This window comes from Echinops telfairi, unplaced genomic scaffold (genome assembly GCF_000313985.2).
Source record: "Echinops telfairi isolate 266 unplaced genomic scaffold, ASM31398v2 ScPeMD7_25;HRSCAF=90, whole genome shotgun sequence".
Taxonomy (NCBI): Eukaryota; Metazoa; Chordata; class Mammalia; order Afrosoricida; family Tenrecidae; genus Echinops; species Echinops telfairi.
In genome coordinates this window covers 16,035,841-16,062,464 of record NW_022103922.1, presented here as the reverse complement: position 1 = coordinate 16,062,464, position 26,624 = coordinate 16,035,841, and the positions used below count along the sequence as shown (strand labels likewise).

The window sequence follows — 26,624 nt, the reverse complement described above, 5'->3', positions numbered from 1 at the left end:
TTCCCCCTACCCTTCTGGTATTGCTATTCTCATTCCTGCTCCTGAATTCTTTGTGTTGTGAGCTCTTATCTCTAATTTGTACCTGTGTGCATGCTCCGGTCTAGTCTGAACCTAGATTTTGTTTTAAAGTGAGAATTTTTACTTTTACAGGTCCACATCTTTAAATTTTAAATTGGTGTACAAATTAAGCTTTCCTTAACCATTGTTAGTTAATGAGTGTTTTAACTGAGTGGTTAATGAAGTTGCTGGCTTTTGAGAATTCAAGTGTTTAGAATGAAAAATTTTATTTCAGAATGCACTTGTAATATTCTGTGCCTGTGTTCTCATAAGGCACCGTATATTTTAGGTGTTTTGACGGTGAGATGCGCCTTTCTACTTCTGCAGCGTCACAGCCGTAACTTGGAGATGCGCGGGGCGGTTAGTTCTGCCCCATCCTTACAGGGGGGTTGTGAGTCCGACTTGATGGTATGACTGGCTGCTGCGGCTGCTGCTGTTTTGTTGTTTGGTCTGGCGATTTGTAAAACAGTCTTTAATAATGATTTGGCCTTTGCCTCATCAAAAATTGGAGAGTGGTAGTTACTTGACCTTTACAATATGTATTTTGGCAGTGATCCTAATAGCCAATAAGTAGACCAGGAAATGTAAGATTGGGAAACGGCTAATACAGTATAATTTTGTAAACAGAATCCTTTAGTAGCTCTGTTCTTTTTCTGGCCTGTAAGCATCTGATTTTTCTTAGCATTCTTTGGTATATTCATATTAAATTCATTCAGCAATGAAGCTTTGAGCATTGTCAATGAGCCCTTATGCGTTCCATCTACATCTGTTGGGTATCATGAACCTGATACCCAACTTAAAAGAACTTAAAAGAACTCTGGATTTCGAATCCCTAACTTTGTACTCTAGTTTATCCTTTGGGGCAGAGGATTAATAGTGGGTTAATTCATTGATTGCTGTGGGCTAAAATGTTGTGTCATCTTGATTACTTACTGTAGTCATCCCTCTGCTGCATCTAATCAGCAAGTCTTGCTCTTTTCTCCGCCTCATCTCTGTGACCACTCGAGTCCACACCACAGTTTTACTGGCATAGAGCCCGGCCCAGCCCTCGTGGGAACCTCGGAGCAGAGGCGGGAGTGCTCAATGGGAACCCCAAGGCTGGCCCTTTGGACCAACCCTGAGGCACCTGGAAAGAAAGGCCTGTTGGTCCCTCTGACAGGGGTCCTTGGAGACCTAGCAAGCGCAGTTCTCTTGTTGCCACGCATGGGGTTGCTTGGTTTTTAACCCTTTTCTTTTTCTTGGTGATTGGTTTCCATACTTCATGTGGAGCCAGTGATGTTTACTTTGACTGCGTATGAAAGATCATGCCATTTCCTTGTCCAAACCTTCAGTGGCCCTTTATTAAAGTTTTCCCACCAAACCCAAACAGTATGATTTTTTTGTAAGACTACAATACAAACTAGCTGTTATTAAGTGTCCTAACCTTCGTTCTCGTTGCGGTGAAGCGTCTGAAAAGACCGTGCAGAGACCTGCGTATCTTGCTCCTCATCATTTACTGTGGTGCCTGGCACGTAGCACCTGTTAGATAAATATTTGGTGATTTGCATGAAAGCACTATGTACTGGATAAAATAATTTGTTGATTGTGAAGTAGCTAATTTGTCCTTTCGCCAACATTTATATAGTGTATAAGACAGTCTTTGAATCCTTGGCTGCCTTCGTTTGCTCTAAGACCTTGCATAGGTTACTTAACCTTTGTGTCCCTTTCTTTATTTGTACGATGAGAAGAATAAAATATTTCACCTCAGAATTTAGGGGGAACCACCACGACTTTACATGAAAGATTCGTAGCACACTGTTTGGTATGTGCTAGATGCTGACCACCAGTTCGCCCTTCGCCCTGACTTGAGGTGGGCCTGCCCGGGGAGAGCATGGCAGTGTCTGCCGGGGTCAGGGGTCAGGAGAACTGGTTGCCGGACCTTGGCGCTGAGGGAGCGGGATGGTTTCAGACCCTCTTAGTAGCTGTGAGCTTGCGGAACTGTCTCCGCCACTTGTACCACCCAGAGGCTTCTAGACAGTTGAATAAATATCAGCGACTGACACACAGGATAAGATTCTGACTGCTTTATTTCCTTTCAGGAACAAGATGCATTTATAAATTAGAGGTTCTGCTGTATGTTATTTTCCCTGGACTTTTTCACTTGTGTTTATTGTTTTGAATTATACTCGGTTTTTTTTTTTTTTTTTTGGTTTTTTTTTGCTACCTAGTTATCTTTGCTAGTGGAGGAATGTTCTCACCAGTGTCTTTCTTAATTTATACTGTAAATTCTTGAAAATTAAAGATTGGATTTTACTGCTTTTTTTCTCTCCACTTAACTCCACTTATATGAACTGTCCTAATCCAAAAAGGTGAATGTTCAGTTTTCGGACCTTAATAATGTGGGTCTTGGTGGCTTGCCGTTTCAGGGGCAGAGTGACTTAGGGGAAGATCTAGTGGCCAGTCTTCGGTGCCCCGCTCACGAGAAAGGAGTCTTCCCAAGGCCTAGAGGGAGGTGGTGCCTTTTAGAGACAACCTGCTCCGTTTGTGGTAGTTGTGGGGGATGTATTGGCTATTTGAAACCTTTACGCCAAATGCTGAGAGAAACGAACTTACCAGCAGGTTTGTGGCACATAGTAGGTGTGCATGAGAGGACTTCAAAAAAGTGTGGGAAAATGGAATTAAAAGGGTGGTGGAATTTTTTTAATAAATTGGACTTTTTCCTATAATAATTGCATACTGTTAGAATAGTTGTAGATCTATTTGTGAAATGTTTCATGTTTTGTAATTTAGTAATAATAGAAACTTAAGAGTCACAGTGTTTAAGGAAAAAGGGCTTCCTGTGTAGTTTTAGTATTGGTGGCAGTTAAATGAGATTTGAGTTTTGATCTTGTCAGTTCTGATAGTCTTTTTGCCATTTTGTCTGGAGTGCTCCAGCTTTGGTGTGAGAAGAGTGCTGAGCCTGCAGTCCGTAGGGGTTCGGCTGCTCACTGGGAGGTCAATAGTTGGAACCCACCAGGTCGAGGGAGACAGATGTGGCCACCTGCTGCCACAGTGATTGACAGCCTTGGAAACTGTGGGCCACTTCTCTGTTCCTGAGGGCCAGTGAGAGTTGGAAATGACTTACCCACAGTGGAGTGTTGGAGGGGTGTACACGCGTTACCAAAGGGGGATTTAGAGAAGTTAACGGCTTTTCTTTTGACTGTTTTTATGACAAATGGGATACACTAAAGGCCTTTCAGAGTGTCCTGTCACAATCATGCTTGGGTAATTTAGATAGACTTCAGAAATGAAAAATTAGTACCTTTTTCATTTAATGAGTTGCCATTCTCTTTGAATGTTTTACATTAGCTTGGATCTTTATGGCGGACACTGGTGTTTGAAGAGTGGGTTCACAGCCAGAAGCAACCAGGAGCACTAGTTTAATAGCAGATGTTGCAGAAACCCTGGAAAAGGAGCCCCGAAGCCATCGTAAGACGGTGGAGGCTGCCCTGTTTCTTAGCTAGATTCACCTTGCTTGAGTTGGTTAATTTTCTGACCTTTAATTTTCTAATCTTTAAAATCAGAATTTTGTTGAACTTTCCTTTGATCACTGGATTTGGTCCATAATATGCCTTGAATTAGTGTATGCGGGGCCTTCAAGAAGTTCGGAAAAATGGGCTGTAAAGATAAAGGCATTTTTCTAGGAATATTTTGGAGCTCGCATGTGTATCTTTTCATTATTAAGACATTCTTAAAAGCATAAGAAAATTCTTTACAGAGAAACATTATGTTTTTCACTCCTATACATCCCTAAACCTGTTAAATATTTGGGTGTGTTTTCTTTCAGACAAGTCTGTGCATTGGGGCTTTGTCTCTGAAGCCCTTGACTGTATATGCCAGCATGGACAAGGGGGCTGCAAAAAGTTTGTGGAAAATTTAAAAGACAGTTTTTCCCCCACAACTTCTTTTAAGCTTCCTTCAATATTAGCATCCTCTTTTGTTTTAAAGCATTTTAGATGTGTTATTTTAACAAAGACAAACTCAGAGCCACCGTTAACATTTTGGCATGTTTTCTCTTAGATTTTAATTTTTTAAATATGTGCTATCGATGCAATTATGTCCTTTTATTTTAAGTCTTACTCCATTTTTGTACATTATTTTAAAATGAGATGCCTTGAATGAGTAAGAACCACCACATATGGTTGTGCTCTGAGGGTCTTGGGCTGGAAGTTCGAGAACTAAACTGGGCTCTCTTCCCCGAGGCTGTGGGAATTGCTTCCCAAAGGGGTTCCTTGTTCACCCCCTATCTTGTCAGTGTGTGTTTGGTTCTAAGCAATGCCTTGGTCCGTAGCGTATCATTTGACCCAACACTTTACTTTAAATTCATTTTGAAGATAGTTGCAAAGATGGAGCAATAAATATAGATAGCTGCATTATTTCATAACAGAAAATGAACAATAGACTAATTTTGGGATAGTCATTCCAGTGAAACTAATGTTAGAACAATTTTTGACAGAGAAAGCTGTTCATTTTAACTTTTGGGGAGGAAATCAAGTTATAAATGAGTATCATACACATTGAAATCATATTTATGTATAGCTACAAATAAAACCAATATATGTATTTGGTGAAATTAGAGATGTTTTAAATTTCTGAAGTTTTTTAACCCCCATATTTCTCCCACAATTTACCCAGTTGAAGTGCACAGGTTAACAGATTGTACCTTGGCCAGAAATTGCGCAATTATCTGCAAATCAATAATTGAATATTTTTATCACTCCAAAAAAGAGAGCCTCCCTTTCTCACAGTCACTTGCTCTTCTTGCAAACCCTTTCCTCCCAGCTAACCATGCATCTTTCCGTTTCTGTAGGTTTGCCTCTTCTGGACAGGTCACATGGATTTAATATGTGTTGTTTTAGCAAGGTTTATACATATGGTAGCTTGTATTCCTTGTACAGATGGACACTGTTCCATCGAATGGCTGTCAAACCAAACTCGGGAAGCCCAGGTAGAGCTTCCAAAGCCGTCACTCGTGGGGGTATAGCGTCTCATCTTTCCTCCTTGAAAGGGTGAGTGGGTTTGCACAGCTGTGCTGAGACCACCTGGTTAGCACCCACTGTTGCCCCCACAGTGCCACCAGCACTCCCTATGGGTGTGCTCCATTTCATTCTTCAGCTGATGGATGCTGGAGTTGGCCTAATTTTTGGTTCTTAAGAATAGTGTGGTTATGAATATCTGTGTGCAGGTGGTAATTTCTCTACAGTAGAACTGGTGGGGTCTGATGGTTAGTCTCAAGCTGAATCTTTTGCGGAATTAACTAGTCTGTTTTCAAGAGGCCGTACAAGTTTATATTCCTATTAATTTGTGATGGCTCCTATCTTTCTGCAGCCTCACAGAAATCAACTACATTTTTCAAGTTTTATTTTAACCATTAGAGTATGGAAGTGGTATCTCTTTATAGTTTGGTCGGCATTTCCCTGAAAGCTAATGATGTTGAGTACTCTTTTATTTGTCAGTTTTTATCCTTTATGCTTTCTGTGGAGTATTTAGATTCCTAAAGATCTCTGAGTTGGGAAGGTGTGATTATTGTTAATTTTGGTATATTGATATATGAATTTACATATGAGGGGTACCCACCCCAAAATGGAATTTTTTTCAAAGCTATGACTTTAAATTTTTTGTTTGTTTGTTTGTTATTGTTGTTTTTTACTTTAAAATTTTTACAAAACAACCATGTCACTTTCAGAGTACTCTCCATTACACGTAATACGTTTTGTCAAATCTGCAATTCCATTCTTGGAAATTTTTCACTCATCTATTTGGATGGCTGACATACTCTCCCTTGATTCTTCACCTCTTCTGCATCCTCAAATTGATGTCCTTTGATGCCTCTCTGCATTCGAGGACACAGAAGTCACACAGAGTGAGGTCACCAAGAGAGGCATGCAGGTTTTTGCCCAAAACTGGCACACTGAGATGGCTGCGTGAGCAGGTGCATTGTCATGGTGGCAAAACCAGTCCCTTCGCTGCCACAAATCAGGCCTTTTTGTTGCACACCGTTACACAATCTTTTCAGAACCTCCAAATAGAAAGCTTGATTAACAGTCTGACCTGGTGGAACGAACTCCAAATATACTATCCTCCTCACATCAGTAAAACAAATGAGCATCCTCTTGAGTTTTGATTTCACTTGATGAGTTTTTTTTGGGGCGGAGGTGGGGGTGGGGTGGGGTGATGATGGTGTTTTCGATTGGCTTGCTTGATGTTTGCTTTCGAGTTTGTAAGATCAGCACCATGTCTCCTCGCCAGCCCGTAATGACCGTGGATTAAAAAGTCTGGGTCAAAACTTTGCAGTTTTTGGCATGCTTCCAGTCGGGCTCTCTGCTGGCCAGTCAGAACCCGAAGCACAGATTTCGCAGCAATCCTTCTCATTCCCAATCTTCTGTTCGAATTTGCTGAACTGAGCTCCAAGATAGTCCAGATACCTTCCCCATCTCTTCAATGGTCCGTTGGTCCTTGAGGACAAGTGCACAAGTTTTGTCACTATTTCGTCCATTTGGGAAGTTGACGAACCTCCAGAATGAGGTTTGTCATCAATCAACATTTCACCTTTTTTTGAAACAAGAAAACCATTTGTACACTTGAGTTTTCCCCATAGCGCTGTCCTTGTAAGCTGTGTTCAACATCACAGTTTCTGTGCTATTTTTCCCGAGCAGGAGACCAAATGTCACAGCCGCACACTCTTCTCTTAAATCAGCCATCTCAAAAAATAAGGTTCGAGTGAAACTGCTTTCACAAGAAAATTCATTGTGACGAGAGAGAACCTTCCCTGGCGGCACCACTGGATGCCCTAACTCAGAGCAAGTTGCTTTATGTTCATCTAGTGGGGGAAATGAGAGCTCCTTTCTGCTCTGCGCAATTGCAGGTTTTTTGGGGGTACCCTCGTATGACTCAACACATGAGCTTACCTTGTATATGTCAAATTGACTGTGACTCATAGCAGTCCTATAGAATAGCATGAATGCCTCATTGCAGTTCTAAGACAATCTTATGGAAGCAGACGGCCACATTTTAATCCATAGAAGTAGCTGGTGGTTCAAAATTCTGACATTTTGGTTAGACAAGTGCTTAACTAATGTGCTACCAAGGTTCTAAAATACAAATTTAGTGAGTCGTGGAATAGCAGAAGAGTGTTTAAGTCTGGATAGTGAGTAAGAATGGAAAATTAAACTGTATATTCAGGACATAACTAAGTACTGTAAAAGTTACCTGTATACTCAAAAGACTTGAAAGTGGGGACTGGTGTACTGGTACACAGTGTTCATTCTCACTGCATTAAAATAACTGAGAAGTAGAAACAAGTATATATTAATAGATGAGAATCTTAAATCTCTTGTGTGCCAGGTTATTTTGAGGTTAAATTTGGGTGCAATGAAATGTGTGGTCTTTGCCTTTTTTTACTTTCTCAGTAGGACCATGGGTCTAGTAGCCATGCTTGAATTTTAGAAAATATATTTTAAATTATGCACAGCTTGTCTATTCTGTATTGTATAAGATTTATGCATTTTAGATTAAGAATATTAAAAAAGAATATTTGATCATTTTATCACAGGGCAGTGATACAGTTTCAGTTATATATGTAATCGAAGTTTTTCCACCCCTTCTTCTTTTATAGTGCGTTTTTAGGCCCAAAAGATATATTTCCTTACTCGGAAAATAAGGAAAAATATGGCAAGCCAAATAAGCGAAAAGGTTTTAATGAAGGTTTATGGGAAATAGATAACAACCCAAAAGTGAAATTTTCAAGTCAGCAGGTGAGTTAATATTACTTAGAATGTTATTTAGCATGATTATTCAAATTTGTGAAACAATTACTATCCCATCATTTTTATGTGACATAATTTTCATGGAATATTTAATGTGACATAACAAAAATCACTATGATGCTCTTTTTCCTCAGCCTTGGTGTTGATAGTATTTACAAACTCTTCTGCCCAGTGTACTCCTGAATGATGTTTGGCGTTCTGTGTGGATGTCCCCTAACTCTTGCAGTTAAAGTAAAGAAACTAGCCAGGCTTTATAACAGAACCTATTTTCTCGTAGGAGCCTGGTAGCACACGTAGTGTTACGAGCTTGGCTGCTAACGGAAAGATAGGTAGTTTGACTTGAACTCACTGTCCTCTCAAAAGAAGGAAGATTTGGGGGCAGTCAGCTTCCCTAAAGCCTTGGAAACCCGATGGGGCAGTTCTGCCCTGATAGGAGTCTAAATCAACTCCAGGGCAACGGCAGCTATGTTGTAGTACCACAGAACAGTAAGAGGAGTTCTGCATGGGAATGTAATGGGGAGTTTTCTCTCTATTCAGTAAAAATCCTTTATTAGACTTTCAGCAAAGCCTGGGAAGAGCAAGCATAAATCTAAAGGCGCAGCGTAGGAATAAACCATGTTTACATTGTTCAGAGGGGTCATTCTTGTCATCTTTGAAAACTTGCCCGCTGCTGGTCAATCCAGGGCCCTTACCTCCTTGGGGCCCTTGACTGTGGTGGGTGGGCCAGGTGCCTTCATTACTTGTTTGTTGTGATACTGTGATACCACACTGATTGCTTCTCTACTTGTAACTGCCACATACTGTGAGCTCCTTAAGACAAAGCCCTCCTACCTACCTGCCAGGCTTTGCTATTTCCATGGGAAGAATTAAGTATTCACGAAACACCATTGAATGAAGAGAAGAATGGACAAAAGGTTTCCTGTCAATCTGACCTTGATTATAATGGTGACTGCTTTATATCCCAAAGCTTAACATTTTTTTTTCCACTTTTGTTATTGGCTTCATGATCTTTAAAAAAAAATTACCTTGCTAACTATTTCATCTCCAGGTAGTTTTCATTCTCTAACATTGTATTTTCCAGTAGATGGTGAAATTTTTGCTAGGTTATATGGATAACACCCAACAACTTTGTCTTTTACAAAGTATGGATGACTTTTTTTTTTAAGTGGGCATTCATAGGAGCTGAACAAAACAGCAGTCCCCAAACACGTGGGGGCTTCGGAAAGTTTGTGGAAAATCCATCATTCCCTTTTGCCTGAAGTTTTTGGAGTGAGCCCCCTTGTTACACAATCTATTAAATCACTTATGTTCTAAAAATTTTATTTTTTCTAAAAATTTTTTTACATGGTACTATGGATAATTTCATACACATTTATGTTAAATTTTATAATTTTGTGATTTATCAGTGCAGCTTTTTTTTTCTTTTTACCAGAGGGACTTGGTTTAGAATGTACAAGTTCTGGCTAAGGAAACAGCTAGAATGAAGAGGGGAAACAATTAGGATTAGAATTCTGTTTGTTGCCCCTTTCCCTAGTATCTGTGTTTGGTGTTAACACTGTTTCTCTTGTCAATGGTATTAGAAAATTAGAGCCCCTAGATCAGCTAGTGTTGTGTCTTTAATTCAGTGATAATAACTGGGCTCCCGCCTCATCCATACCTGCTAAACTACAACTGCTCATTTGTGGGCCTGAGGACTCGGCATATAAAATAGACTTCGGTTTGAGACGTAGCCTTATGAGACTTCTCCTTCACCAAGGGATTCCTATGTAGGAGAGCTCACTTTGCTGACGCTCCAGGAAGATACACTTCTCAGGTTACTTGATTCCTGGCACACAGGGTGTAGCTGCTGTTGGAATGCCCTCCCATTGTGTTCCTCGGTATTGGTTGATTCGAGCAACAGTATGGTATTCTATAGAATCGGTAATTCACCTCATTTTTCTGCCAGTGCACTGAAGTACGAGAAAAATCCTTAAGGTTTTTGTAAAGATAGTAAAAACATTTTAAACATTTACGAAATTGTGTGTTAAAACTGTCCAAGAGAAAATGAGGGGCTCTTATGTAGACAGAATTAAGTTTTCCATGGGGAGAAAAACTAAGGGTCAACCTTATTTTGTGACATTCAAAGACTTGATTGCTCACAGGCCTCAACGAAGCAGTCTACCGCATCATCTGATGTTGAAACTGAAGAAAAGGAAACGAGTCTCGTTTCCAAGGAAGATACTGACCAGGAAGAAAAGGGCAGCAATGAGGTGTGTTGAATCTCTCTTGCATTTTAAATTCATTTTGTTGCAAGGAAGACATTGTAAAGTGTACTGAATACGCCGGCAAAGGGAGAAAAGGAATCTTTAATTTACTTGGGTAACGACTGAGGGGGTGCTGAAGGCATAGTTCCTATGTCAAATAGAATTATAATTTCTGCATCTTTCCATTGTGTGGTTGTTTTAATATGAAGTTATCTTCCTGTGACAAGCCCCAGGGTCCGAATGGTCAGGGTTAATGAGAAGTGTGTGGGACGGAAGGTGCTGGAAAGTGCAGCCTCAGACTGTACGAGCTGGGTCGGTCTCCAGTTCTACCTGATTATCTTGGGAAACCGAAGTTAAGCGATCTCCAAAGCCCCAGCCACCTCTTGCCCCACAGCCCTAATGTTGAGGATTCCACCTTGGAATAAAATCACTTGTACATGTAAATAGAATAGCGTCCAGGCATTCTAGTCCCTTGGTATTTTTTTGTTTTGTTTTTGATCTGTTGTTTGACATGCATGGTTTACTTCTTTATAAAATGTGACCAGGTCTTTTGAATACTAAGATTTTTAATGTTTGTATTTGCAAAGGTTAGAGAAGCAAAAAAGAATTTCCCAGATCTTAAAGTGAAATATGGTTGTGACTTTTAGGTTAGGAAAATGTCCTTCAATACTGACAATTTTTCAGCTTCATCTGTATTTTTTAGGACATGACTAAAGAAATTGATGTAACTACTCCGAAAGCTGCCAGAAGAGGGAGAAAGAGAAAGGTACTGGCAACTGGGGGTCTTAAAATACTCTTTATTTAAATTGGATAGGGGACAAATACAAAAACATTTTTGAATTTTTTTTTCTTTTTTCTTAAAGGGAAGGTTGTATTGTTTACTTGCCCAAACTCTCTCTTGTTAGTGGTAGAGCTAGTTACCTGTAAGAGAAGTTGAATCGTAACTGGGGTAACATGCACAAGTTTTGATTCATTTTAATGAATGACTTAGATGTCTTTTTCTCTATACACTGGTTAACAGCATATAGTCCTGGGGTGGAGAGGATGAAATGAGTGAGCACATGCAAAACCTCAGAAGTGTCGATAGAGATGCTCCTGGGCTCTGTGGGCTCTGTGACAGCACGGATACCTGGTTCTCGGAATCAGAGCTCTGGGATCAGATTGGGGCCAGGCGCATGTGTGGTCTATAAATGGTCGGCATTTTACGGGAGTCTACTTTGAGCTGATGTTCAGGGAAAGTTTTGTAATGTTCTTTGAGAACAATTGAAGAGTTTTCTTAGATGAGGTTAGTGATCTTTAATTCTTTGCATATGCATTATTATGTCCCCATATAAAAGCAGTAGTGCTTTTTTAAAGTACCGAAAATGGATAAATTATTAGACCCAAAATTGCCATTTGATGTATGGTTTATTATTGTAGATATTCTTTCAGAAAGGTGGTGCCTACCAGTTCAAATTACTCAGCAGTCCTCGGGTATAAATGATTCTCCACGTCTTTACTCCACACTGAACCTTGTCCTTTAGTTGTTTGTGAATTAGTTGGTTTATTGTTATGTGCCCTCAAATCTTTACCTTGAAGGGTAGCAGAGTTAGCTGCCCCATTGGGGCTCCTAGTCGGAAATCTTTAAGAGAGCCACTGCTGGGTGGCTGTTGGTTTAACTGGAGACCTACTGGTTAGCAGACCAGTGCTTTAGTCAATGTGCTACCAGGGCTCCTTGAGATGACTTCCATTTTGTCAGTCAGGCTCCACCGGGCATATTTTTTGGGTGTTTTTAGTGCCTTTCACTTTATGAATACAAGTAACACTGATTGAACAGTGAGGTGGGGTGGGAAACAGCTGATTAAGGGTCCACCCATTCTTTATTCTAACATTTCTTGCCTCTTTTTGCTGTTGTTATGATTATTATCAACTGCCTCCATTTCTCTTCTAATTGACTCTTAACCTTTAATCTGTTTTAATACTTAGATCAATAATATTGATTCTCCCCCAGGGCCATTGTTGTTTCCGCAAAGTCCCACTAGAATTTCCAGGGGCTCTTTCCTCTCCATCAACAGGAAAGCCTCTTTAAGGAAAGTGGAACAACTCCAAGGACAGACAAGATTGGAGTCTCGATTCAAAAATAAAACTTGTGAAAACTGTGTGATCGAATTAGATATATCAGAGTGTCATCTATTGCCTAATCTAAAATGCGAATATTATCAGTAGGCCACGTGTTAGATTTTCAGGCATTCAATGAAAAAACATTTCCAAACGTGATAAGAGTTGGGGTGACTGTTGTCTGCCCTGTATTGCTTCGAGAACAGAGCCTTACTTTTCACAAATGGCCATTGCAGGTTAGAGTGGTAAGCCCAAGTTTGAGGAGGATGTTTGTGTTACACTACAACTCATTTATCCTAGAGTAGTTGTATTTCTTGCCATTGAGTAAGTTGGCAGGCCTCCTCGGTGCTAAGTGAGTGAAGGTTCTCTTTGTGGTCCAGGCAGAAAAGCAAGGAGAAACTGAGGAAAGTGCAGCAGTGACCCCAGCAGTAGCATCCGTTCATCTGAAAGCAAGTCCAAAACGAGGACGGCCTGCAGGTAGGTTTACGATGGGAAACCAGCGCATTTCCAAAGACTGGAGTGAAATGTGCAGGTAATCGAGTGTAACATTATGGTTGCTCCTCTGGATAACAAGATAATTTTATACATTTGAAGTAATTGTTTGGTCCTGTTTCATTTTCTGTCTTAGCCCTACTGGCTTTTCTTTCCATTAGAGGCAAAAGAGGCTGTGATTCCCTTGAATGAGTTCATTTGACCTTTTCACCTCTGAAGCTTAAAACAAAAACCAAACCCGCCAGAGGTTTCTCTGACCCATAGGGTTTTGAAGGCTTTGATTTTTTTTTTTTTAATATGAATAATCTGCCATCTTTGTCCTGTGGAGCAACTGGTGGGTTAGAACTGTGGATCCATACTTTACCCATTTCATCAGCAGAATCCCTAATGAGGCATCACCGAGTTAAAAGCAAAGCCACTGCCACTGACTTGCTTCTAACTCACAGTGATCCTATAGGACATAGTAGAGTGGTCCCAGAGGGTCTCTGTGCCGTATAAATCTCTATGAGAACAAAAAGCTTCACTTTTCCCACAGAGCAGTGGGTGGGTTCGGTTGCTGTCCATTTCGGTAGCATCTTAATGTGAAAGCCAATCCGCCACCAGGGTTCCTTTACCAGGTGTGTGCTTTCTGAGTGGCATCAATGCCCGAGAAATGGCATTTGACTTAATAAAGCTGTAAATAGTGAAAATGGTTGAATTTTTTTATATATAATAAACAGATAATTTTCTTCATTTCCTATTTAAGGTGTTTTCATAATTTAGCAATTGGAAATAGTTTAAAAGCGACTTTATGCATTACTCTCTAAAATATGCAAATGTCTATGTAGTACACTATAAGTCTTTTTTTTCCATAATAGTCTTAATATTGTTGATAGAGAATTTTGAATCTGTGAGATTTTCAGCTTAAAAGAAAGTTGGCATTTAACAGATTTTTTCCCCATGTGAACATTAGCTACAGAAGTCAAGATTCCAAAACCACGAGGCAGACCCAAAATGGTAAAACCGCCTTGCCCTTCAGAGAGTGACATGTGAGTTTATTCTTCATGTACATTTAGTAATGCATTAAATGAAACCTTTGATATTAGCATATTTTCTCTGCAATTTTATAGGAAACTTGTGGTTTTTACTTACTATATTTCTAATAGTTAAAGTATGTTGGGAAATAAAATAACAGGTAAGGGATTGAAAAGTCTCCTGATGCTAATTGCATTAATATTAAGATAGTTCTTCATTTATCCAGATGTAATAATTACATGAGAAATAGAAACAATTGCGTAAATAGCATATTCAGACATAATGTATTTGAGATAATTACCTTAAATCTTTTTCAGTTCCTCCACAATCACTTTTAAAGATAATTTTCAAAGTTTTGTGTTAAAATTTTTTAAAAATTTTATTGGGGCTCAATACAACTCTTATCACAATCCATACATACATCAATTGTGAAAAGCACTTAAACATTTGTTGCCCTCATATTAAAATTCGCTTTCCGCTTGGGTTCGTGGAATTCGTTTCCTTTTTCCCCTCCCCCTCCCTCCCTTCTCCCCCCTCCCTCATGAATGCTTAATAATTTATAAATTATTATTTTATCTTATCTTACACTGCCCGGCATCTCCCTTCACCCACCTTTCTGTTGCCCATCCCCCAGAGAGAGGAGGTTATATGTAGATTCTCCGTCTACTCCCCTTTCCCTCCCGGTATTGCCACTCTCACTGCTGGTCCTGAGGCGTTCATCTGTCCTAGATTCTCAGTGTTCCCAGTTCCCATCTGTACCGCTGTGCATACTCTGGTCTAACCAGGTTTGCAAGGCAGAATTGGGGTCATGGTAGTTGGGGGGAGGAAGCGTTTAAGAACTAGAGGAAGGTTGTGAGTTTCATTATTGCTACACTGAACCCTAAGTGACTCATCTCCTCCCCACTACCCCTCTGCAAGGTATGTCCAGTTGTCTACAGATGGGCATTGGGTCCCCATCACGTGCTACCCTCATTCACGATGAACACCCCCCCTTTTGGTGCTTGAAACCTGGTCCCTTCGGCCCTTCATGATCACACATGTTGGTGTGCTGCTTCCATGTGGGCTTTGTTGCTTCTGGGCTAGATGGCTGCTTGTTTACTTTCAAGCCTTTAAGTACCCAGGTGCTATAGGTCTCGATAGCCGGGCACCATTAGTCTTCTTCACGACACTTACTTATGCACACATTAGTCTTCAGCGTTTATGTGGGGAAGATTGTGTTAAAATTTTAAAATATGGAGAGGGGAGCGGGGAGTGAGGAGGGGAAAAATAAAAATGAGCTGACTCCAGGAACCCAAGCGGAAAGCGAATTTTGAGAAAGATGAAGGCAACAAATGTATAAGTGTGCTTTACACAATTGCTGTATGTATGGATTGTGATAAGAGTTGTATGAGCCCCAATAAAATGATTTAAAAATTTTTTTAAATATATTTTGCAGCAAAAACTATTTAATACCTTAAAAAGTAGAAAGTTCATGTCCCACCTGCCCCAAGTCCTTCTCCTTCTTTTATGGATCCTGTTTGATGTTTGTGGTATAAAGTTCACCAGGAAGGGAGTATATTTAAGCAAATATAACCAATCTCTACATAGTTAATGTGTTTATTTACATTTGGATTTTGAACGAAATGATTGTTTTTTTATGGGAAACTTTCAATTGGTTATAGAACACTATTGGAGATTTGGTACTGTTCAACCAAAACATATCTAAGGAGCCCCCCCCCCCCCCTTTTTTTTTTGAGCTTTATTTTTTTTTATGCCAAGGTGTAACTGTTGAATGTACACTAAAGAACAAAGTGACACTTAGCATGGTTTAACCATTGAGATGAAATTTAAGAAATTAGGGACTGTGCAAGTGAGTTGTTTCTGTTTTATAACATACCAAATGAATCTCATCCTTTTTAAAGATACAGGGAATCATGGATCATTGGCTAGAAGTATAGAATTTAAAAAGTCCTGAATGCCTTGATCATAATACTTTGAACTGAAACACAAAATACCATTAGTTCTTCCCCTTACTTTTACATGTACACATACATGCACGGATCTGAAATAGGGAACCCCATAGTAAGGACTCCCATGTGTAAACGAGATAAAAAGTACATAGTTGTTAGCAGAGACACAAAATCATCTCTGAAAAACTGTTCTCTATAAGGAATGTTTTCTTACTGGCCCCAGGAGCCCATGTGGTATAGTGACTTAAAGCCCTCACCCTCAACTCTTAACCCAAAGGTCTGTGGTCCAAGCCCACTTACCTTGTAGGTACAGGAAAGATGAGGCAGTCTACTTGAAGATTTATAACTGGCAACTCAAGACCAGTACTACTGTGGCCTTATAGGGTCACCATGACTCAGAATTGACCTGGCAGTGGATTTTAGGTTTTCTCCCAAGAAATAGCTTTCCAGTCCATTTCTGTTCTTGGACTTAATTATTAAGAGCTAACAAATTTATTTTTACATTTGAAAGGTTAATATTTTTCTGTCAATTTTAAAACATGTAATGGAATGTTAAAATTTTATTTGTGCCTTTTCTATCAATTTTAAAATGTCAGTGTAACGTAAAAATGATAACACATATACAATATGCATAACAATTTCCAGATAAAAAACATAGTTTCAACTAAAACTCAGTGTTGGTGGAACACTTGTCGGTGGTCACTGGATTTGGAATTGAGATATCAGACTTGATTTTACTTGATGCACCATTGTTTTCTCAGGTGTCAGATGGAAGGTATTGATCTGAAGGTCTTTCCTGGCTTTAAACTCAATGAGTAAATTATATAAGCTATGTAAACCTCTGAAATTCCTTGTTCAGTCAGAAAGGTGGTATTTTAAACAACTTTGTCCATTCTTCAGGTGGTTGTTTTACTTGACCTGAAGTAATATTTCTATTTGAAAAGTTCCCTGTGGTCAGGATGGGGCTAAGAGACAAAAGACAGAACCATGAGGCGCATCTCCGCTGTGTAGGTGCCCCAGGGTCATGGAGCACGTTTACTACCTGGCTTGTGTTAGTGCGGTCTGTGAACACCCAGTTGTGATGGGAACTCTCCGCGAGCTCTGTACTGTGCTTATTAATTAGAAGTACATGTTATCATTATGGAAATTTTAGTGACTACTAGCATACAAATCGCTCTAAAATTACCATATTCAGTTACATTTCTATAATTGTATGTTTTTCCAGCATGTACTTTTAAAATGAAAACATCACTTGTTTATAAAAATCATTTAAGAGTCAGGAGTCTTGCCCCTATTACTTAATGATATATCTCTGAAGTTACAGTGCTTTGGCTAGACCGGACCATAAGATGATGGATGGATGGATGGATGACGTTTCAATAAACTTGGAAATTAAGATAATCACTTTGTTTCTATAATGCTACTTCAGTTTGTTTGTTCTTTTCCCTTTCAAGTTTATACAAAATTCAGACGAATTTGTTTTACAGATGGGTAGAAAAGACAAAATTTGCCTTTACACAAAAACTGAATAACTTACTGCTACTCAAAATATGTAGGTGGAATGAAAGGAATTATATGCTTGAATGGCAAATAGTGATAATACAGAAAAGCTCATTTTCTATTATTACACTCTAAAATTAGGGGAACCGAAGAAGAGAAAAGTAAGAAAAAGGGGCACGAGGAGAAACAACCTAAAAAGCAGCTGAAAAAGGAAGAAGAGGGCCAAAAGGAAGAAGATAAACCAAGAAAAGAGCCAGACAAGAAAGAAGGGAAGAAAGAAGTAGAATCAAAGCGGAAAAATGTACCCAAAGCAGGGGTTGCATCCACTTCTGATTCTGAAGAAGAAGGAGATGATCAAGAAGGGGAAAAGGTAGAAAGCTTACGTGCTAAATAAAGTATTCCCTTTGTAAATCTCTGATGCATTTCTTCATCTATTGTATGCTTAGTCACTTTCACACTCTGGTAAAGTCTAACTATCCATGAAGATCGATCATGTGTCCTGTTTTCCAAAGGGCCTTTGCATGGGTTTGAATCATCCACTTTTGGATTGGTCTTCAAATGCATAAACTATTTCCACCACTCACGAGCTTCAAGTAACTTTGGATGTTAACCTGAATTAATTCAACAGCATAGTTGAGATGTATTATATTATACTTTCTAAATGTCTTTTTGAAATATTGATATGGATGTGTTTTATATTACATGTTTTAAAGTCAAAATAGAGATTATGCCCACTAGGTGGTGACCACTAAAGACAAAGATACATGCTGTGGTTTTATGCCAAAACCAGTGTTAGCACCCCTCAGGAAATTTGTTTCCTGTTTACTTTTAAATGCATGAGTGCAGTGCTTGTGGGAAATGCAATATGCAGGTTCATAGCCCAAAGAAACACTTCCCACTCTTGAAGCCTTCTTGCTGTCTGATCAGCAGTACTTATTGAGTACAACAGATGAGAATCTCATTAGCAACTATACATATCCTTTTCTTTCTGTAAGTAACTATGTTTTGTTCATTTGTATCTGATGTTGTAATATCTTAGAAGCAAAGAACTTTTAAATGGGCAGCTTGAGGGAGGGAGGCTTGCGCCTACCAGTAATGAAGACTCAAGGCAGAATGATGCTGTGGAAATAATTATGCTGACATATTTAATTTTGATCAGGGGGCTTTTAAAATAGGACAGAAATAGAGATGTGGGTAATTGAATGTTTGTTTTTTTTCAGTATTTTGTTTCTGTATAAAACTTTAGTTGCTTTTTTTTCTCCCTTGATTGTATTTGTGTACACGCGAATCCCTCACGCCATCCTAACTCTCAAATGAACAGAAGAGAAAAGGTGGTCGGAGCTTTCAGACTGCTCCCAGGAGGAACGTGCTCAAAGGGCAGCATGAGAAGGAAGCGACAGAGCGGAAACGCAAGCAGGAGGAGCCAGTGGAGACTGAGCAGTAAGTAGTTCTTTGCTTTACTTCTTGACTTCTTTATAAAGCTAGCGTAAAAATTTTCAACACTAGAAGGCTCACTATTTAGACTTTGATATTTGAAGCCTTTTAAACAGAAATGACTTTATCCCACGTTAGTGGGATTCTCAGTATATGATGCTATTCCTGTTTCATTCTTTTCTGCGAGGATGAGAACCCCTGAGGTAATTACCATAGGAATGATTTCTTAATTTAAATGAACACCCGAATGGAAGTTATAAGTGGCTCTGCAGAAACTACTCATGCTCTCCTGACAGTATACTAATACAGAACGATGATGATACATTGGTGGAGAAAAAATGCAAGCATAAGCTTCCTCAGGGTACCACCAGTTTCCTCAGTGGGAAACCCAGGACGTCAGTAAAAGTCCATCCGAAGGCGGAGTGGGTTCTCATTGGAAGAGGACCCCCAAGTGTGGTGTTGAGAGAACCAAGAGCATCTGCTCACCATAGGGAGTTTCGTTCCCTTTTCTGTTGATTCTGAACGTTTTATTAGAAGAAGGAAATCTTCTAATTACCAGTGGTAATGATTAGACTTCATGATTCTAGTTAGTTTCCTTAGCTCATCTTTAAACTGCCACTTCTGAGTTCTTTTCTCTGAAAAGCTTTTTCTTTGTGAAGTCCTTCTCTGCTGACTGAACTTGTGCTGTTTTAGTAAGGATGTGCCTCAAAATATGCTCCAGGTCACTAAGACAACTATTAAGTAACTGTACTATCTTTTTATAATACATCCTTACACCTGAAGTCTTGCTCAAGTCTAGAATTTGGTTATCTGCTCTCTTGCTTGGAGGAGGATATATAAGCAGTTTCATCTGCTTGAAGGGAGTAAATTAAATATCGAAAGGCCAAAATGTTACTCCCTTTAATCTGTCAGTCAGTAGCCACTTAATGTGAATTTTGCTATATTTTTGGTGACCTCCCTTCTAGCTATCATTTTACTGAAAACATGTTGGACTCGTTGCTTTAAGCGTACTGTGCCCCAAAATTAATGATATAAAATTCGATGTTACTAAGTAAATCTAGCCCAAATCTCCTTCATTATCATTATTTTTATGTATTTCAGTTTCTTTTTGAATGTCCTCCGAATGTAACTTTCTCAAATTCTAATATTTGTGTTTTCTCTCCTTCTCCTGTTATTACAAAACTTTGTACTTGGACAGTTTTGCTCTGTAAAGCATTTCAAATGCAGCTTGTATGAAATGCATTATGCAAAATAAAGTTTATTGTATTGTATTCCCAGCCAAACAACATGTAATCTACAGTAATAAAAAATATATCTCATTTTGGGCTCAAAGCATTAATCCAGTTACTGAAAAGAGAATACAAGTGGAGCAAACAAGAGATGAAGATCTTGAGACAGACTGATTGGACTGAATTTCCCCCTCCCCTTGATGGAAGAATGTTCCAGACTCTAAATTGAGGACTTCATTATTATTTGCATTATTACTGTGTTATGATTGTTTTAAAAAAATTACTGTAAGGTACACACTACGTACTAAGGTCAGCCATCATTCCTGTTACAGTTATTAGCAAGCTTAAAAACGAAGCTTTGTGTATTTTGAGTTATAACCAGCTCAGCTGAAGGTGGTGGTTGTGCATATAATTTCATTTATAAAATATAAACCTACATTTTGTTTTGAAGCTAGGTATTAAACTTGGAGTAGCTATACACCCCTGAGAAATGGGCACTGTGCCCTCACCCTGACCTTCCTTTGTTGTTAATTCCTTAAAATCTTGTTTTTTCTTCTTAATCCTGAGAGATTAAACAGTAGACTTGTTAAGAAACAAAAAAATGAAACTGTAACCAAAATTTTAAAATAAAGTTTTTTTTTAACAAAAAAACTTGATTAGATATTTTTTGTTCTTGTCTATTTTAATTGGTTCATATATGGCCCCACTCCAAACCGAGGTTCAAGAAATTGTAAATTTTTAAGAGGTTATTTTTATGGTTTATAGAAAGTTGGTGCCGTTGCATCTATGAAATAGTATATACATGTTGAGTTAAATTAGCAAACTATTTTAATGATAGTTATCTTGAAACTTAACGTGAAACTCCTTAAATGATCTACTCTTTGGAGATTGTTTGGATTATCCTTTTTTATCATTTCTGCTCAGACTCCCTGGCATTACGTAACGCTGGCATTCTCTTCCCCCATTCCCGTGTGTCCACTGAACTGATATTTCTAACACACTATACTCTTCATGTTGGAAATAAAATCTGACCACGAGCAATTCAAAATGACTGTGATGTTAAGCTGCAATTTTACCACGTTCTTTTACTTGAGTTTTTCTCCATTTTTATTAATGATGTGTACTACAGTGTTCCCATTAGTCAATTCTTTTGTGTTCTAGAGTATTAAGAAAAAAATTTTTAATATACATAGTAATTGTGCATTTGGTGAACAGTCGGCAAAGTCCAGTGTTTTGAAATATTTGTGTTAACATTTGATAGGCAGAATAAAGATGAAGGAAAGAAGCCAGAAGTTAAGAAAGTGGAGAAGAAGCGAGGTTAGTTACTTTACTTTGTAAGATGTGTAAAGCTAGAATAGTTACACCACCACTGATACTTTATGATTTTGGAATCTTTTACATCCTGAACACTTGTTTTTCTTCGTCAAATCCCTGTGGCGGTACAACTGAATTCAAGAACCATAATCAGGTGAACTTGATAGGTAGTTTTCATTAAAGTCTGGATATTTTCTGCTCATACATCTCACACATCTGATTTCTTAAAGAGAGATTCTAATTTTAGTTAAATACTTTTTCCTGAACAAATGAAGGGGCGAAGAACTCACTTTATTTTAAAAACAAATATAGCAGGGGATTTTATGATTATAATGATGCATACGTTATAAATATCAAGCATGAACACTAACTCGGCCTCCTTTAGTGATGGAAGCTATCGTTCCACGAACATTTCTTAGAAAAGATTGCTGAGACTTTTTAAACAGACATCTAGTTCTGTTCAGCATACTTTTCTTATAGTGTGCTGATTATGTAAGAATGTGCTCTATATTCCAGATTGCAGAATATATACTACCGTATATAGTCGTGTATCAGCCGCATTTTCCAGCCCATTTTTATGTGGTTTTTGTGGTAAAATTAGGTGCCTTGGCTGATAATTTGGGTCAGCTCATACTTTATATATGGTACATTCATATTAGATTATAGAAGAATACCTGTATTGGAAAACTATTCATTGTCTTCCACATATTTTAATTTATAGAAACATCAATGGATTCTCGGCTTCAAAGGATACATGCTGAAATTAAAAATTCACTCAAAATTGATAATCTCGTAAGTGATGCCTCATTCAAAAATACGGTGCTGCTTTCATAGCTTATTCTCTCCTCCAATGATTTTATACTTAAGTGTGTATAAAGATGAACAGGGAGAGTTACTAGTTATTTTGTAACACCTTTTAATATTCAAGATTTATCTTCAATAACATATCACAATAATTAACCTGTGAATTGTTTTAACCTGAAGGACGTGGACAGATGTATTGAGGCCTTGGATGAACTTGCTTCACTTCAGGTCACGATGCAACAAGCTCAGAAACACACAGAGATGATTACAACACTGAAAAAAGTAAGTGAGCTCAAGTGTTGTTTAAAAAGCTTCCTCTTAAATTCATGACAGTCCTTTGGAAATGGATAGTGATGAATGTAATGTCACTGAAGTGTTTGGGTAGAAACGGTTGAGGAGGAAATATTTTGTCATACACATTAGCACAATATTTTAAAATTGGCACAATTAAAGAAATCATGCCCATTAAATTTACCTTGGTTTTTCTGCCCCAGGATGATTACTTACCTTGGATCCTTATCTGACAAGTTGTTGGTGCTTTTATGGAGCTTTCGCCTGACCTGTAGCTAAACTTGACCCACTGGACTATCATAGCCATGTTTGGTCTAGCACTGAGTTCTAAAGATGAAAGGGTTCACAGGGGATCTGAAACCCCCCTTGATACTGCAACTGCTAGTTTTTAAAAGGAAAATTGGAAATAATTACAAGTATTTTTTTCCTCCTCAGATACGGCGATTCAAAGTTAGTCAGGTTATCATGGAAAAGTCTACAATGTTGTACAACAAGTTTAAGAATATGTTTTTGGTGGGTGAAGGAGACTCTGTGATCACACAAGTGCTGAATAAATCTCTTGCTGAACAAAAACAGCATGAGGAAGCAAATAAAACCAAAGATCAAGGAAAGAAAGGGCCAAACAAAAAGATAGAAAAGGAGCACACAGGTAAGTGGTGGTCATGTGAGGCCTGGTTTCTGGGCCTGCCTTGAAAGAGGGTGGCCCTCAACGAGCACAAGCCTGCTTTCCTAACAACCCTTATCACTGTTACGTTTCCTTATGCAACCCCACTCCCAACACCAGTGAAGTAACAGTCGTTCTGAATTTCTAACCAGATAAGCCCATTGCCATTGGATAGATTCTGACCTGGAGTGCTTTCAACACTCAGTCTTTAGGTTAGTCAAGCACAGCTTATTTATAACTCCTTCAGAGACAACTAACCCTCATGGCCAGAGGAAAAACTTCTGTTGCACTAATGTTTTCCCTTAGTGGAAGGTGTGCTACATGACTGAAGAGAGTGTGTTTGTGTGTCCTTGCCCTTCTGAGAGTAGGGCTGGTGGTCTATGTTCTGGGACTGAAACAAGGGATAACTCAAGGCAATTTCCTGGGAAAAGAGACAAAATAACCATTTGCGTCTCATTCCTGTTTCTGCTTTATTCTGTGGTATAATACTGTTCTGTAGTGTTAAAGGGGACATTAGCTTCCCAATAACCTTGAGCCACACCCTGGCCCATAGCAGGACATACCATATATACTCGTGTATGAGCAGCGTTTTTTAGCACATTTGTAATGGTAAAATTAGGTGCCTCGGCTGACATTCAGGTTTGCTTATACTCGAGTATATACGCTACATGTCCATCCCACGGGGTCTCACGGTTATAGTACCTTTGTATCAGTCCAGGCCCCGTTTTATATTAATTAAATTTATTTAGTAGCTACTTAATCCAGAAACTAACACCGAAAGGCAATTAAAATTTTTACTCCAATTAGGGCAGGAACAATCAGTTGACAGAGTAAGCCTTATAGGAAAACCCTCATCGTGGGGCACAAGATTGTGCCAAATAGGAGAAACTCTACTTTTAACACTTTCTCAGTGCTAACACAGAAAAGATTACCATTGAGTTGTTTGAAATCTAGCTTACATATGTGATTGAAAGTTTTCCCACCCCTGCAGTCTTGCTGACAGTAGTAATTAACACTAGAGATTGAAGTCTTGATCTGACTTGTTGCTCACGGGGCTACATCAAGAATTTGGGTGGTGTCTAGATTTTACAAGACAGCTTTTTAAGAGTATTTTTATTTTTGAAGTACCAGAGCCTTAAATCCTGAAATCATGACTGAATTACTGTAGCCTCAAATAAAGTCCATGTGAAGTATTCGTAACCTGAAGGCCATGCTCTTTCACTGTGGATCTTTAGAAGACCTCTGGCAGTGTGCGCTCTAACTGTGTCTCCTTGTCATCCTTTGGAAGGTTCCAAGACAGTAAATGGAGGCTCGGATGCACAGGACAGTGGGCAGCCCCAGCACAATGGTGATAGCAGTGAAGAAAGCAAAGACCAGCACGAAGCCAGCGCTAAGAAAAAGTAAAGACATGTTTTGTTTTCTTGTGGTTTCCTTAGATTTTCTCTAAGGTTATTTGTGTTTTTACTTGATTCCTTACTTCAATTACAAGTCAGAAAGGCTCAAAAAGTTCAAATTTTGACTTGCTAATTTGCTCACTGTATTCAAGGAAATGAAGCTGCAAGAGAAAACAAATGGTTCTACCCTGTGCCTTCTTTAATGAGGATGGTGGGTTTTCAGCAGCGAGAACGCTAGGAGCTTGTTCTCATTGTGCACCTGGCCCACGGTGAACCGCTTTACCAGCGTAGCTTCCCCTAGTGTTGACCCCTAAGCACCCTGAAGAGCTAGGGCTCTTTCCGAGCCTCCTCTTCTATAAGTTAGTGCTTTTAGATGTGACATTGTCATGTTCTGAGAATCCACTTTAAAGCTAGAAATCTTTTTTCATCTATTTTTATAGTGATTGAGTGGACACAGTGCCTGCCGTTCCTTTCCCTTGAGAAAATAAAACCCCTAACCCTCCTCGCCACACCCTTCTCTGTCCTCCAGGACGTCTCGCGAAGAGAGAGAGGAGAGCTATCTGTGAGCGTCCACACTGGGAGCTAGGCGGGAGCACGTGGACCACAGGAACTTGAGACGTTTGTAATGGTTTTCATGGGGAATTATTTAGACTGCTGAGAAATGAAAGTTTTAAATTTTTATACGCATAGGTTTTGGTGTGAAAAACTTGTTTTGGGAGGACAAAATCCCATTATCTTTGTTTGAAATTAAAACATTATTGCTAATTATACTATTTGTGCAGTATTAACAGCTATAATAAAGAGAAAGTGTGGGTGGTAGAGGGGAATCCATTTAGAAACCATGAAGCTGCTTTTCCAGACAGGAAGGTTGTAGCATATTTTCACTTAGTGTGTAAGTTAATGTGTAATTGATAGTAAAGTTACATTTTTAAAAGCGATACTTGTATACCTCCCCCCCACCGCCCTATACTGTAGGTTTTTGTGCAGTTTTTTACATGTCAGATTTCCCAGATTTTCTCCTCACTGTTCCTGGGTTCTGTAGAACTTGAGCATTTTTATGGTAGCTGAAGTGTTACTTCTCTGTAAGTACTCACTCCCTCCTTTTATCAAAAGGTCATTTTAATCTTAGTCTGCATTGTGCTACACTATACTGCTTCTTTGTCACAATGTGTGTGATCTGTATACCTTTTTGTATTTTGTAAGGTACACAACTCATGTTAATTTTTGAATATAACTTAGTTTTGTGGCTGGGAATTCAGTGAGCTCTCGTGACTCGTCCAGCAAAGAGCAGAGTGGGCATGTACTGGAATGAATAACTATTAACCATTTTCCTTGTAATCAACCACGTCAGATCCTTTATACATACTAGTAGCTAAAATTGAAAACTAAATGATAAAAGTTTATTTTTGAGGACTGTCTCAAGCTTATTTTTTAAGGTCACTCATTGAGGAATTCACTGAAAAAGTTGTTTTTTTTAATTGGAAATCAATGTCTAATGCTTATGCAATAAAAATACTATATAAAAATCTAACCTATTTGGAAACATGACTTTAGAAGATAGTTTTTATGTTCATTTTTATCATGTATGACAGGGGTTACAAAGAGTGCACACCACACACACACAGGGCACAGATTGCTTGAGGCAGTTGACGGTGACTTGGTACTTATACTCATTGAGCTAAGTCAGGTCCAGCTAACGTTAACATTCAGTTTAAAGCGGCATTTAACTAGAGGCTGTTAGCGTTCTATTTTGACTATTTCAGTTAGAGGGTTGTTTCAACAGCTTAAAAGGCACTTCACACATTTTCTAAGAGTATCGTGGGGAAATGGGGTTAAGAGTTAGAATGGTAACTCTGGTTTATAAGTGGTTGGTAAGCACTGTATATTTTAAACTCATGGATAATTGTTTTGTCTATGGATGAAAAGTTTGAATCTTCAATCATTGGGATTTTACATTCAAATAGTCTTATAATGAAAAGAGGGCCTGTTTGATGGAGCTCTGCTATATTAGATATATTTGGATTTGGACAGATTTGTTCTAGTTAAGCCATAAGTGTCAATGTGTAAACTTGTTTTGATTAAAAATGTTTTTATTAAACTTCTAGTAAATGTTTGTTTGCTACTTCTAAAAGAAAGAGATGGATTGTGGATGTGCTCCTGAGAAAATACATGAGGGGGACTTCAAAATCTTGACAGGAAAACCCAGCTCTCTTTAATTTCTAGTGAACTGTCATGTTAGCCATCCAGGCATGGTGGAGACAGGGTAACTAAAAACTAAGTTCAAAATAAAAAGATATCTCATTTGTCCACCCTCCCTCCTTTTTCTTGTGACTCAGCAAATTGGCAGTTTTCCTAAGG

The 26,624-nt window shown here is 38.8% G+C and overlaps 1 protein-coding gene across 3 annotated transcripts in view; it reads left to right on the top strand.

Annotated features, from left to right (window-relative positions):
• The window catches only part of PSIP1 (PC4 and SFRS1 interacting protein 1), a 32,351-nt gene extending 5,987 nt beyond the window's left edge, over window positions 1–26,364 (top strand). The window contains exons 3-15 of one of the 3 annotated variants that reach the window (XM_045289112.1): window positions 7,691–7,829; window positions 9,983–10,090; window positions 10,788–10,850; window positions 12,562–12,658; window positions 13,626–13,701; window positions 17,278–17,506; window positions 18,458–18,576; window positions 21,061–21,116; window positions 21,835–21,905; window positions 22,098–22,199; window positions 22,644–22,857; window positions 24,161–24,272; window positions 24,796–26,364. In XM_045289112.1, coding sequence (XP_045145047.1) covers window positions 7,691–7,829; window positions 9,983–10,090; window positions 10,788–10,850; window positions 12,562–12,658; window positions 13,626–13,701; window positions 17,278–17,506; window positions 18,458–18,576; window positions 21,061–21,116; window positions 21,835–21,905; window positions 22,098–22,199; window positions 22,644–22,857; window positions 24,161–24,272; window positions 24,796–24,832 — 1,423 coding nt within the window. In that variant the 3' untranslated portion in view covers window positions 24,833–26,364. Of the gene's footprint in view, window positions 1–7,690; window positions 7,830–9,982; window positions 10,091–10,787; window positions 10,851–12,561; window positions 12,659–13,625; window positions 13,702–17,277; window positions 17,507–18,457; window positions 18,577–19,848; window positions 19,890–21,060; window positions 21,117–21,834; window positions 21,906–22,097; window positions 22,200–22,643; window positions 22,858–24,160; window positions 24,273–24,706 lie in introns of those variants that run through there. The other 2 variants (XM_045289113.1, XM_004706540.2) reach the window with 2 other exon arrangements.
• Window positions 26,365–26,624: the final 260 nt, after the last annotated feature.